Source organism: Callorhinus ursinus, unplaced genomic scaffold, assembly GCF_003265705.2.
Source record: "Callorhinus ursinus isolate GAN/ISIS: 27379988/994484 unplaced genomic scaffold, GSC_fseal_2.0 scaffold30, whole genome shotgun sequence".
NCBI classification, from domain to species: Eukaryota; Metazoa; Chordata; class Mammalia; order Carnivora; family Otariidae; genus Callorhinus; species Callorhinus ursinus.
The window spans coordinates 9,523,300-9,538,154 of NW_027397092.1; the positions used below are offsets into that span (position 1 = coordinate 9,523,300).

Genomic DNA, 14,855 nt, shown 5'->3' on the forward strand with positions numbered 1-14,855 from the left:
AGGTCATGATCTCAGGGTCCTGGGGCTCCCTGCTCAGAGGGGAGTCTTCTCTCACTCCCTCTCCCTCTGCCTCTGCCCCTCCCCCTGCTCATGCTCACTCTCTCATGCTCTCAAATAAATAAATAAAATCTTAAAAATTTTTTAAAAATAAAAATTTACAAATTGAATATTTTCTTCATGCACACATTGTCACACATCTACACACACATCTATATGCAAAGAAAGTGACCCTAAAGAACGTACAGCAATCTAGAAAGACTGGTGATGAATTCAGAGGAGATTTGGCTTAGCGATGACTCATGGGAAATTTTACTTTCACTAGCAATCTTACCCTTAAAATTTTTTTTGCATTATTATGAATTTAAATGTTAAAATACACTGAACAAAAAGAAATAAACCACATAAGGAGGAAGAAAAGAACAGGAAAGAGAGAAAAAGGACAAAGACCCAGGGTCCTGAGCAGAGGCAGCCTACTGAATATTAAGGGCAGCAAAACATACCACCCCAAAATATGCCTCTTTGATTTAAGGATTATTTTAAGGGGGTCATTTTGAGAAATAGGAGAAGCTCTGAAAACAGAGCAGAAGTTACCCTTTTGTAAGGGACATTTACATTTATAAATGAAACGCCCATTTCCAAGGAAGAAGAGGACTCCAAATCACAAGAAAATTGTATTTATGGTGAATACATCTTAAATCTGCATAACGAACCCTACCCTTGCCTTTGCTGGTAACAGACATACACACATGCACACACCCACCCACATCTTTTGGGGGAACTTTAACTAAGGATGGTATTGAGTCTGGTGGCTGAGGCCACCTCAGAGACTTACTCATTCTTCCCTGGCTGTCTCCCATTATACGCATGATGTGCACATGTTAATAATAAATAATCTGTTTTTCCCTTGTTAACCTGTCTTTCATTACAGAGGTCTCAGCCAAGAACTCAGAAGAACAGAGGAAAAATGTTTCTCCCTCCCCTACAAATAAAATAAAATCCATGGCCAAAACCCCTAAATGTCATTACCTGGACCCAATATAACGTTCTTGAAGAATGTTACTTCTAGAGTGAGAGAAGTAATAATTTTTTAATAAAAAACAGTAAAAACATGCTTCAGGAATTTCCCAGTGATTATCTAAAAAGTCCTTCAATCTTATTTGGAAACAAGGGAGGCTTCATTCATTCGTGTGTGTGTGTGTGTGTGTGTGTGTGTGTGACATTTAGGTTTTATATGCCTTCCTATCATTCCATGCCCCTGTTCCAATGTGTGCTTTTGTTTTCTTTTGCTTACGTTTCCTTTCTTTTTTGTTAGAATGTTTTGAGCTTTGTAAAGCTCTCTGTAAATATTAAACATTAAACACTAATTACAAGCTTATAAACTTAGTTTTTGTTGGAAGAGTGATAGTAACTCCATGCTGTCAACTCAGGGCTTGACAACAAAATGCCTCAGTAAAAAGAGCCAAGCCTTGATCAAGAAAAGCAGCTCTTGGTGCCAAGAAGTTAGCACCAACTGCCGTCTCCACCTCCGTGAGGCTCAGACAAGCTGCATAATAAGAAGAGAACAATGGAATCTCAAAAACCAAACTTATTCTTGAAAGAGCTGCAAGCAGAGGGAGTGATGAAGCCCTGCTAACTTAATCCCCAGCAGAGATGGGCAGAGGCAGGGCAGGGGTGGAGGGGAGAGGGGAGAGCGGAGAAGCCACACTGCTAGACATCAGTAGAAATCAGTGAGCTCCCTTCTTTGCCCTGCACCGCTTCAGGCTCCAGCCCCTGGACTGTCTTGCATTACCCATTCTGTTCACTCCTTGCCTCCTGGCCGCCTCTCCCCTTCTCAACGGACCTCTCAGCCCCTTGACCCCTGTCAGGGAGAGAAAACAATCCTGCCAACAAAAGACCTCCCCACACCAACACAGATGAGAGAGAACACAAGTTAGGAGTTGGCGTGGCAGATTTACATGCACGAACACATGGACAAAGTTTGAGCAGAAGTTCACACAAGTTCACACACAAGAGTTGGAGACAGAACAGTTACAATGTTCTTTCCTGAGATCACCTCCCGTGGGACCATGGGCAACTTCTAGATTCATCTTCGGGGCATGTCTCGACGGCTCTGAGTGTCAGAAGACCCACAACCTTCCATTGTGGAATCCAAAAGTCTGAGCCTATATAAAAACAGGGCCTATTATGTGTTCAAGGAGACACCCTAAGGAAGAGAGGGGGGGAGAGGCAGCCTCCTCCCTCCCCCGTGCGAAACTCAGCTTGATCATCTTAGCCTACAATGTGAAAGTTTACCTCATAATACAAAAGGAAAATCTGATTCATGTGTCAAAACCTTAGATGATTCACTAGTTGGGGCCTCTCTTGTCAAATGCAATTTCAGGGCTTTGTCTGTAATATCAAACAAAAATCTTGCCTTTGGGGCTGGTAAGATGAGAATTGTCTTCATTCTTTCTGTGGATTTGACTGAAGTGGGCAAAGTAATGAAGTTTCTATCAGGCTACCTTGGAAAAGGGGGGTCATCCTCCTCAAGGTCAAACCCTGGGCTCCAGAGAGGCTCACAAAAACCCCCGTCTGCCCACTGCATGGTGGGGTTTGGGAGGGTGGGGCCTGGGACAGGCCCAGGCTCGTGGGAGGCCGTTCCCTCCCCTGACCCCATCCTTCCTCCCATAAGGGCTGCCGCAAAGCCCTCCTCTAATTCTTTTCAGTGCTTCAACTTTCCGCCCTTATGAAAACAAAGCCGAGGTTCTGGGTTTTAAATGAAACAATCTTAAGGACCATCCCTAATAAAGCAGCTGATTCTTAGAGAAAGTGCTAATAACACAGTCCATTTCACCCTGGCATTCCTCACCATTTTTTTTTTTTTTTTCCAATCCCCATTTAGGAGGCAACAAAGCTTTGCTGCCGAGCTCGGAGAGACGGCCAGAGAAAGCAGCTCCCAAATATTTAAGGTTTCTAATGAGGCTTCAAAGTCACAGCTCCCATGCTTGGTCCACCCCCTCCTTTCCCCCCCCCCCCCCCCAACACACGCACCCTCCCTTTGTTCTGTTGACAGCCGCATTTTCCCCATCTCCCTTTTCCCCAATGCGGACTGGCACTACCCTCAGTGATTCAGGGCAGCCCCCTAACAACTGGGCTTGTGACAAGCAGATCACAAAGCTGGTTTATCCGGACATTGTGTTTCTGCGGCTCCTTCTGCAGCCAAAGCCTCCACAGCAGCAGGGAGCACTAATTGCTCATTTGCAGCAGTGACCTTTTCAGCTGGACAGTGCCTCGGATCTGGTTCCACGGTGATGTCTCTCTTCTGTAATCACAGTGCGCGGGCCGGGAGAGAAGTATCCGGTGGCACTGACTACACTAGGATCTAGTGTCCGGACCTGCCTCATGCTACTTCCCAAAGCAAGAACTGGGGAGCAATGGCCTCTGTTTGGTTCACTTGCTTTTTACACTGGATTCTGGTGGGAATTTAAGCCACCAGGATCGGAAGGGCATTAGGAAATAATGGCAAGACATTTAGCTGGGAATCATCTGTTTTCCAAAGAAAAGCGGGTAAGTTGCCATCAGGCAGCAGGTGGAAGAGATTCAGAGAGATCCGTTTTCATATTGAATACCTGGACCTTATAGCTTGGGTCGAGGTCCTTGTCTGGGCTGGGTCCGATGTGATGGCATCCCAGCCAACAATCTCCACTCGTTTGCTCACTGCCACTTGTGCATGAAAATCCACTACCATATTTACCCGATGCAGAGAAGATGGAACCTATCGTGTCAACAACAGTTCCCGGCAAGATGAGTGGGCGGTTGGCACTTTTACCCAAGACTTTGCAGGACCAGAACGAGCTTGACAAAAGGAAAGATAAAAATCTGAGTGGAACGTCTAGTTGAACGGATGTCCAAATCCTGGGACACCACCTGCACGTGGAGAAGGGATGAAGGCAGATAGCAGCAGTGCAACTCAGTGAAGGGACAGCAGAGGGACAGTGAAGGGACCACCCGATGTGGCTCATGTATTGCAGTTCCTCCATCGGGTACCAGGAGCTGGAGCCCAACAATGTACTGCCCAAGAGTGTGGCAGAGTGAAGAGGAGGCAGGGCCCCTACCTGTGCTCATTATTTAACCGAATTCTAGTGGCAAATTCACTGAACATTCAGTGATGGAGAAAGAAAATAGATCAATATTTTAGAGAAATAAAAGAGAAGTCTAAGAAGGAATTCTAAACCCTGAAGTATCCAGGGGTGCCTGGCAGTCTCCATCTGTTAAGGGTCTGCTTTCAGCTCAGGTCATAATCCTGGGGGTCCTGGGATTGAGCCCCATGACAGGCTTCCTGCTCAGCGGGGAGTCTGCTTTTCCCTCTCCCTCTGCCCCTCCCCCTGCTGGTGTTCACGCGTGCACGCACGCACTCTCTCCCTCCCTCTTAAATTAATAAAATCATTAAAATAAAGAATCCAACAAATAAATAAAACAAACCTAAAGCATCCAAGAAATAGTTCTTGCCCTTTCCCAACATTTAACCTATCCTGTGTACCAACCAACACAACTGTTTCAAGGATATAAAAAAAAATGTGTTCATTCTAAGGTGTAAATGTGTTGGACATTGGGGGGCTTATGTATATGTATGTGACATACATGTAACATATATAACACATATAGTACATATATTTATCTCATTTAAATAACTACCGAAAGCAAACTATGGAAATTGAAAGAGAAATTTAATTTATAAAATACCTGTATTTTGAGGATAAGCAACAATGTTGAGCCGGCACCCTCACTGTCTGAAGGAGTCTATTGTGCCCGTGTGTCAGGGGCAGGAAGAAGAAGGAAGAGCTTTTCCTATCTTTAGACCACATATTAGGAGCCTGGGTCTGGCTCTGGGCCTCTCCCATGACTTCCTCTGATTGTTCTGGCTTTCTCTTTCCTCCATGGGAAGAACATTTGAGTCTCAACTACCACGTTCATTGCCATGTTAACTCTATGCAAAAATCCTCAAAGAATTAAGTAAAGGGTATTATTTTTAAATCCCCATTGGGTACTTCACACTGCTCTCAAATAGCCAGAACTCGGTGATAGAATGAGGTTCTTAATAGACTTTTGAGGAAGAAAAGAAAAGCAATTTTCCCTGTGGAATTCTATGAATAAGCCAGTTAAATCCATCCTCGGAAACAAATTGGTGGCTACCATGATACAAGTAATGTGATGATGCACTTATAAGAGAAATTGTGCAATTTCCATAATTCCTTATACATGTCACTAAAATGTGCTCTGAATTGCTCAGCTAATCATTAATTCCATTGTCTTTACTTAAAGGAGCATATTTTATGCCCATTCGCAGTCTAAAACCCCCCACTGACTTCAGAGGGAGATTTTCCTGACTAAAGATGACAGGGTACAATTCCATGTAGGCTGAGTGACGGTCTGTCATTTTTATTACTTGGGGCTGAAAATGTTTTCCAGCAGTACAAACCCCAAGGGACCCCCTGGTGCCTAAATTATCCATCTGTACTACTGTCTGGATCCTTGTCCATCTGCCTCCCCAAGGGACCCGAATCACTCACCTGCCACAAAGCACAAAGGCATCCCTTCTGTGCTTTACATTACTAACCAAGGGATGCATTTTCCAGCTGCAAAAAGGACAAACACAAAGGTCCCGTTCCGAAGCAGAAGAAACACCGGTGTCTAGGTGGAGCTAAGTGATCTTTACCAAGGCACAGTGTATTTCTACACAACCCAAACTAAACTGAAACACAACCCATTGTGTGGCGAACTCAAAAGAACTTTCCAGAGTCTACGTCAGTGACTGGCTAGGGGCTAGCAACAGGTGATAAAAGAGGATGGAGCATTGGACCTCAGTTTGTTAATATCCTGGCTCTTCTGGAAATAACCAATTATTTCATATTTAGATTTTTACTAAACCAACTACTTGGCATATTCTTGAATATCCCACATATAATAATTTGTGAGATGTTATTTTGACACCATATTCTGGCTACTGCACTTCATAAGAATCAGAGGAATAAAGTAAGTCAACATTTGTCAATAATTAGGCTCTGGCTTCTTTCTCTAGAGTCTCCTCACCCAGAAACTTGAAAATTAGAGGAATAGAAATTCTTTTGTCCCTGGGGAAAGAGATGGGCAAAATGTACAAGCCCATTCTAAGGGAGAATGACTACCAAAAAGCCAACTAGGAGACAACACTAACATTTTCTTTTTTTTTTCTCTTTTCCAAACATTGATTTGGTTCTTCATCTTTATGTACTGCAAGCAACATGACAGAGAAACAAATGTCCTTCTATTGTTTACAGTTGAGGTTTACAGAGAGAGCAATCAGCAGATTTTCTCTAAGATCCATCTCTCTGTCACTGTGTTTTATTGGATACGGCTGCAGCTGAATCTAAAAGGGGAAAAAGGAAAGAAGTGAGAGTGACAGAGATGGTTATAAAAATAGAAAAAAGGAGTGAAATCTCTAGAGTGTAAGAGTGGCCCAAATACAGCTGTGAGCAATATTCCCTCTGCTTTTGGGAAGCGCGAGCATGTGCCCTTGCCACATGAAAAACAAATTATGAAGACCGAGCATGAAAGAGCAGATTCTGGTGCCATATTCAGATGGGAATCACGATGAGGTTTATCAGATGCATTTCACCTCATGTACAATGCAGCTATGCTACAGCAATTAGAGAAGTACCACCAACCTCCCTCCAACACGTGCACACCCGCAAAATGAAGTGTCAATCAGTTCTCCTTGTCCAGAGATCAAAGTCAAAATTCAGTTTGCCTTCTAATAACCCCTATAATCTGGCTCCCAAATTCTTTTAACAAAATTCTCTGTTACGTAAATTCTCCCTGCCCTATAAATACCCCAACCAAAGGCATTCCTGTACTGATGATTTCCATTTTCTTCTACCACCATCCATGGGATGCCAACATCCCACCTCCACCGTCCTCCATTTTTCTTTCAAAAAATCTTCCCTACCACTTACACAACACCATTCCCAATTCACCGACAGTAGTTTTACCTCAGAGCTAGACATCACCACCAAAAACTGGCATGAGAACACAAAATATTGTTAGCCAGGAAGCAATAAAATACTTGTAAGCAGTAAGTTAGTGGCTTCAAAGAAGAACAATTGTTTGATCTTTTCTCATGGGGTCTGTGGGTCAAGAATTCAACTGAATAGCTCTGACTCAAGGTCTCCCGTTTGGTGGATTTGCAACAGTGAAAGGCTGGGCTACCCAGAGTCTCGGGGCCTCTCCATACTCTATCTGGGCTGGTTTGGAATGCCTCATAGTAGCACTGCTTACTTAGAGGCTAAAAGCTTAAAGAGTAAGAAGTGAAGAGTGAAATATTCCAGGATTCCAGCAAGGTAGAACTGAAATGGCCTTTTATGATCCAGCCTCAGATTCACAGAGATCCACATCCACCACACGCCATTGGTCCAGTCATCAAAGCCTGCCTGATGTCAAAGGGAAGCAATGTAGACCTCAACTATTGTTGGAAAGGATGTCAAAGTCACACTGCAGGAAAAGCATGAGATGTGAAAGGCATTTATGGCCATCTTCAAAAAATACAATGGGTCAAATGAGATTTTTTTCATAAGGGATGCTTTTAAAAAGTATTATTTTTAAATTAAAAAAAATTAAAAGTAAAAGTAGTATTTTTAAAGTAGCATTTTTATACAGAAACCATCAACAAAACAAAAAGGCAACTTATTGAATGGCAGAAGATACTTGGGGCGCCTGGGTGGCTCAGTTGTTAAGCGTCTGCCTTCGGCTCAGGTCATGATCCCAGAGTGCTGGGATCGAGTCCCGCATCAGGCTCTGTGCTCGGGCGGGAAGCCTGCTTCTCCCTCTCCCACTCCCCCTGCTTGTGTTCCCTCTCTCGCTGTGTCCTCTCTCTCAAATAAATAAAGTCTTTAAAAAAAAAAAAGATACTTGCAAAATGGTATGTCCAATAAGGGTTTAATATCCAAAATATATAAAGAACTTCTACGACCCAACACCAAAAAAAAAAAATAATAATAATAATAAGCCAATTAAAAATGGGCAGAGGAAATGAAGAGACATTTTTCCAAAGAAGACATACAGATGACCAACAGACAAATAAAGAGATACTCAATATTGCTCATCATCAGGGAAATGCAAACCAAAACCACAATGAAAACCACCTCACACCTGTCAAAATGGCTAAAATCAAAAACACAAGAAATAGATAGCGTTGGCCAGGATGTGGAGAAAAAGGAACCCTCGGGTGCTGTTGGTGGGAATGCAGATGGTACAGCCGCTATGGAAAGCACTATGGAGGTTCCACAAAAAATTAAAAATGAAACTACTATATGACCGAATAATTTCACTCCTGGATATTTACCCAAAGAAAACAAAAATACTACCTCAAAAAGATGTATGCACCCCTAGGTTTATTGCAGCAATATTTACTATACCTAAGATACAGGAGCAAACCAAGTGTCTATCAGCAGATGAATGGATAAAGAAGATGCGGTGTATCTATACACGATGGAATATTACTCAGTCATAAAAAAAGAATGAAATCTTGCCATTTGCAACAACATGAACAGACCTAGGGTATCAGTGAGAGAAAGACCAATACCATCTGATATCACTCATATGTGGAATTTAAATAACAAAACAAAATGAACAACTAAAGAGAGACAAACAATCAAACAAAAGCACGCACTTAAATACAGAGAACAGACTGATGGTTGCCAGAGGGGAGGTGGATGGAGGATGGGTGAAATCAAGAGGATTAAGAGTACACTTACCGTGGGCGCCTGGGTGGCTCAGTTGGTTAAGCGACTGCCTTCGGCTCAGGTCATGATCCTGGAGTCCCGGGATCGAGTCCCGCATCGGGCTCCCTGCTCGGCAAGGAGTCTGCTTCTCCCTCTGACCCTCCCCCCCTCTCAGGCTCTCTCTCTCTCTATCTCATTCTCTCTCTCACATAAATAAATAAAATCTTTAAAAAAAAAAAAAAAGAGTACACTTACCTTGAGAAGCACTGAGAAAAGTATGGGATTGTTGAATCATACATCATATACCTCTAACTTATATAACATTATATATTAATTACACTTAAAAAATTTTTAATGAAAAGTCACATCTTTAATCATTTATGTTTACATGTTAGAAAACAGTCTTTCAAAAAATCCTAAAATATACTTAGTGATAAAATAAAAAAGGTGAGTCCAGTTCTACACTGTAGTGTTATGTAACTTACAAAACACAAGAAAAATTGGTCCTGAAAATGCTTCGATAAGGTACGATCAGCAGCAAATGATCAAAGCACAAATGTATTCTTCTTCAGACTCTTAGCAAATCCCAGGGGCAGGGGTGATGCAGTTACCGCAAACATGGTCCTGGCACCTACCTACTGTTTTCATCTCTGTCTAGTTTGCTCTCAGCTTATCAGCATGACATAAAACATCATGTTCCCCGGTGGTATATTTCATAGACTTTTACCAGTAACATAGTCTTGAATCTGACAATGGTGTTTCTAAAGTGTAATCCTTCATAATTCTACTAAAACAATTACTTCTGTAGTCAGAACCAAACTGGGTGCCACTATCAAAAAACAGGGTCCACAAATCAAAATGTACTTTTGAAATAACTCACCTGAGTAACCTGGACTTCTCTAACACCATGGAGAGGTTACATAGTCCAAAGCTAGATTTCTAAGTATTTCTTTTTCATTCACTTTGTTTATATCCCACCACACTCCCTAAAACCGCCTCCTCCAAACTCTGAAAATCCTTCTGGCTATGAATCTATCTTGTCCTCACATTCAACTCTCTTTCCTCCAGATATACCACCATCTGGTAATAGCATGCTCCTTCTTCATAGGCCAAAAATACCCAGGTCAACAAAATCATAGCTCTCTTTAATAGGAATACTCACTGTCAATATTTCTTTCCTAAATTGTTCTTTCGAGGTTAGTTGTGAAAAGCGGTGTCCATGTCACCACAGAATTTTCCATTATGAAGAAAGTGTCCATAATTCATATGTTAACTAGTGAGTAAGTATTGAGAGACAGGGTAGTACTTCTCAGACTTAGATATGCAAACAAATAACCTGGGAATCTCTCTATATTCTGATCCAGTGGGTGTGGGCTGGGCCCAAGACCTTGCATTTCCAACCAGCTACCAAATCATGTCAAGGCCGCTGCTCTGGAAACCACACTTGGGAGCATCAAGGGTCCTTTTTTATATTATTGTTTTCAGTTATTTACATTCACAATTGCTAGCTCGGAAGGGTTTCCAGTTTTCTGAAGATTTTGGAACATAGAGGTAAACAAAGAAAGGCAAAAAGGAAAATCCAGTGACCTCAGTCAGCCAAAGCCATGTATATGGTGGCAACCGAAGAGAGAGGTGATAGACCAGTGCCAAGGCCGAGGAGGAGCAGGTGGGTGTGAGCAGGCAGCGGGTGGAACGTCCTTCCCGAAAGTTTCCAACTCACCACTGATCTGCCCGCTCCACTAGATGCTTCTTTCTCTCTGTCTTGAACCTCACAGCTCAGCATAGTCCCTCTGTGTGTCATTATCTGTTCAAAGGTGAATGATTACTTAATGACTGAGCAGAGTTGAAAGCAAGTTGAGAAGAGAAACCGAACAGATGCCAAGGGGTTGGATGAAACGTGTGCATGTTTATCTGGGAGGCAGGGAGCCAGGGGAGAGCAGGGCGCTGACGGGATTGTGAAGAAGGAATGGAAAAGTGCCCACAGTGAAACCTGCAAAATGCCGAAAACAAACTTCCTCGATTTCCTGATTTGGCTCAGGTCTGGGCTCCTGGTCCCTGTCTTTCTTTTATAATTAACTATAGCTGGATGCACATAAGACACGTACTTAAATCTCAGTGGGCTGTTTAGGTCTGTTTATTTAGGTTTTACTTATAGTCCCAGATTAGATCATTTCCTCTTTAAAATGGTACGCAAACTCTTGAGTAGAAGAGTTCTTTATCTGATTGCTATTCAGGACACAGGTGTAAGGAGAATTTTGTTTTTAAAAACTTACAAGGACTATTGAGTTTTCACATTACACTATGTGAACCTTTTAAAGTGACTAACGAGAAACCCACATATTCACAATCAACCTCTAAAGCTACTGTGGTTTCTTAGTTTCTTTGTTTGACCCTCAGAAAAACTCTATGTTCCTAAGCCACTAGAGATGTAAACAAAATAGATGTGCTTATCAGATTTCTCCCATCCCACACTTTGCTTTCCTGTTGTCTCCACTTGCCCTTCTGGGGAAAGGATTAATGGATTTCAACAGAAACTTCTGTGGGCCTCAGAGGAGGTGGCTCCTGGCTTGATTTGTCCCTTGTGTGTGGTTGTAAAACACTGTGACCAGATGACCCAGCACTGCCAAGTAACAGACCCTCCCCATACCATGTTGGGTCTCGAGCCAAGACCACTGTCCCCTCTACCAGGTCTCTTGAGATTAGCAGAACAACAGTATATTCTAGTGAAACGGATTCAGTAACTTGTGGCTCAGAGCCCACAATAAAATCATGGTAACCATTTATAAACATTAAAACGTTAATCCTTTCCAAATAGGTCCTGATGAGAACAAGGCTAATTGCAGCAATGACCTGAAGTGTAGACCCTGTTCGGCATTCATCTCCTTCGTGGTGGTGGGACCTGTCGCAGGAAATCCTGTGACTCGGCTGTGCACGGGTCTAATTGTAATCATAAGGCTCCAAATGGGCATTCCTGCTAGATGAGCTGATTTTCATCAAAGAACTAAAAGGTAAAACATAATTCTTATTTGGGGTAGTTACTGTAATTTAACTACTCTTCAAAGACTAAGGCTTCTTAAACATCCTTTCATGATTCCCATTCCTGCATTTGTTTTTGTTTTTATTTTTTAATTATAGAAAACACTTCAGTTAGGTTAAATACTTTAGTTTTTATTCATCAGCGATTGTATATTTATGGGCTTGTATGTATATATTAAGGGCTTGAGATTGCACTTCAGCAAAACTCTTCTCAAAATGAAATCCTCTGAAAAATGCCTACCCAATCAGTTCTACTTAGCTTCACTCAAGCTGACCTTTGCCTTTAAAGTGGAGACTGTGTCCATGGTGGTTTATCCCGAGTGTGTCTGTGAGTCACCGGTTTCTATAGTTATAGGTGACCTGTGCACCCAGGATGGGTTTATGGATGTCAAGGTCTACAGCCACCAAACAAAACCAGCTCTAAACTTGAATACCCTCAGGGTGGGAGACTCGTCCTGCCGACCTACCTTCAAGGTTCCATCTCAAGGGCTGACACTGTTTCACATCCCCCTGAATGGATGCGGAACAAGATATAAGTTCAAGGATGACAAAGTCATTTATGAAAATGAAATACATGCTCTCTGGGCAGATCTCCCTCCACGCACAATTTCCAGAGATAGTGAATTCAGAATGACTGTGAGGTGCCATTACAGCAGAGATGACCTGCTAATAAAGACCGATGTCCAAAGTCTTCCTCCTCCAATGGCCTCAGTGAGGCCAGGTCCACTTGCCTTGAGCCTGCAAACCTACCCAGATAAATCCTACCTTCGACCTTATAGGGACAGGGAGTACCCTGTGGTGAGATACCTCCGCCAACCAATTTACCTGGAACTAAGAGTCCTTAATAGGTCTGACCCCAACATCAAGCTGGTCTTAGATGATTGCTGGGCAACATCCACCATGGACCCAGACTCCCTCCCCCAGTGGAATATAATCACAGATGGCTGTGAATACAACCTGGACAATTACAGAACCACCTTCCATCCAGTTGGTTCCTCCGTGACATATCCTAATCACTATCAGAGGTTTGATGTGAAGACCTTTGCCTTTGTATCACAGGCCCAAGTGCTCTCTAGCCTGGTCTACTTCCACTGCAGCGCGTTAATCTGCAATCAACTCTCTCCTGATTCCCCTCTGTGTTCTGTGACTTGCCCTGTGTCATCCAGACAGCGGCGAGCCACGGGCACCACTGAAGAGAAAATGATAGTAAGTCTCCCAGGACCCATCCTCCTGTTGTCAGATGGCTCTTCACTCAGAGATGCTGTGGACTCGAAAGGGCACTGGGCTGCCGGATATGTTGCTTTTAAGACTGTGGTGGCTGTGGGTGGCTTAGCAGGCCTGGTGGCAACTCTAGGCCTCATTAGCTACCTGCACAAGAAAAGAACCATGATGTTAAATCACTAAGGATTTTCAAATAAAGTGGTTGAAGTAAAAAAAAAAAAAAAAAAAGTATGTATACATCCATGCTTACTACCATAGACACTTGGGCTATCCTATTTCACTTCGGTAACTTGCAAATGTATGTAACAGAACTTTTAAAAAAAATTATTTGTGGGGTGCCTGGGTGGCTCAATCAGTTAAGCATCTGCCTTTGGCTCGGGTCATAATCTCGGGGTCCCGGGATCGAGCCCCACGTTTGGTTCCCTGCTCAGTGGGGAGTCTGCTTCTCTCTCCCCCTCTGCCTCTCCACATCTCTCGTGCTCTCTCTCTCTCTCACTCTCTCTCAAATAAATAAACAAAATCTTAAAAGAAAAAAGTTATTTGTAACAGGGATGAAAATTACTACAGTGGGAAGTTTCACTCTATTTCCCTCTTCTTCCTGCTTTTCCACACCACCCTACAAGTGGACCTGGTTTGTTTTTGTTTTTTAAGATTTTATCCATTTATTTGAAAGAGAGAGAACACAAGCAGCGGTGAGTTGAGGGGAGAGAGAGAAGCAGACTCCCCACTGAGCAGGGAGCCTGATGTCACGGGGTTCAGTCCCAGGACCCCAGGATCACACCTGAGCTAAAGGCAGACGCTTAATGGACTGAGCCACCCAGGCACCCCTGGAACCTGGATTTTAAGGGGGATGAATTTTTACATCCTGGCTCACTAGATTAGTTACTTCATTTGGAAAAGTAAACAAAGACCATGAATAAAATGCAAAGAAAATTAAAAACACCATAGTCAATGGTATCATAACAGCATTGTTTGGTGACAGATGTGATCTACATTTGCGGGGAGCATAGCATAATGCAGAGAGTTGCTGAATCACTATATCGTACACCTGAACCACTACGTATCAACTATACCTTTCTTAAAAATAAAGTGACACCTTCTGAATAACTAAATTCAACTCTCATTAAACAAAACACACACAGAGCCCTTCCATCATGTCTTGGTCCTTATGACAAGATTCAGCTTTGTTTTCTTATGCTGATGATGATTATCATTGTTTTTTGATTGTTTACTAGAAAAGTGCCCTGAAATGGAAGACCTTAGTGTATATTCACCTCTGTAATCCAGCACCTACAACAGTAGCCGGCCCAGAGTAGACAACAAATGTTTCTAATGGAGGGGTGTGGTAACTGGTCAGACCACCTCAGATCCTGTCCTACCCCCATCCCCAGTCTGTTCTTAGCCCTGCAACTTCCTGGCCAGCTCGGAATCCATTGCCAAGAACCCAGCAGTGGGCGATTCACAAAGAAACTGAGAGCTGTTGTGCCTGATGGCCCACACTGTCAGAGAAAGTGTGGAGTTAAGTACCACCATAACTTCACATAGTACTAAATTAACATATCAGCTTATGAAGCATTGTAGCAGCTTCACTAAAAATGTGACAAGGACTTTTATTTTTAAGATTTTATTTATTTATTTGACACACAGAGAGAGAGAGACAGCTAGAAAGGGAACACAAGCAGGGGGAGTGGGAGAGGGAGAAGCAGACTCCCTGTTGAACAGGGAGCCCGACGCAGGGCTCGATCCCAGGACCCTGGGATCATGAACTGAGCCGAAGGCAGATGCTTAACGACTGAGCCACCCAGGTGCCCCCTGACAAGGACTTTTTTAAAATTAGTAAAGCACATCTGAAAATTATTTTTG

At 42.9% G+C, this 14,855-nt stretch overlaps 1 protein-coding gene across 1 annotated transcript; it reads left to right on the forward strand.

The window, feature by feature from the left end:
• The first annotated feature begins 11,969 nt into the window (after nt 1-11,969).
• On the forward strand, nt 11,970-13,185 carry LOC112815038 (zona pellucida sperm-binding protein 2-like). Its single transcript, XM_073878529.1, has one exon. The coding sequence runs from the start codon at nt 11,988-11,990 to the stop codon at nt 13,173-13,175; it is 1,188 nt and encodes a 395-aa protein (XP_073734630.1). The 5' UTR covers nt 11,970-11,987; the 3' UTR covers nt 13,176-13,185.
• Nucleotides 13,186-14,855: the final 1,670 nt, after the last annotated feature.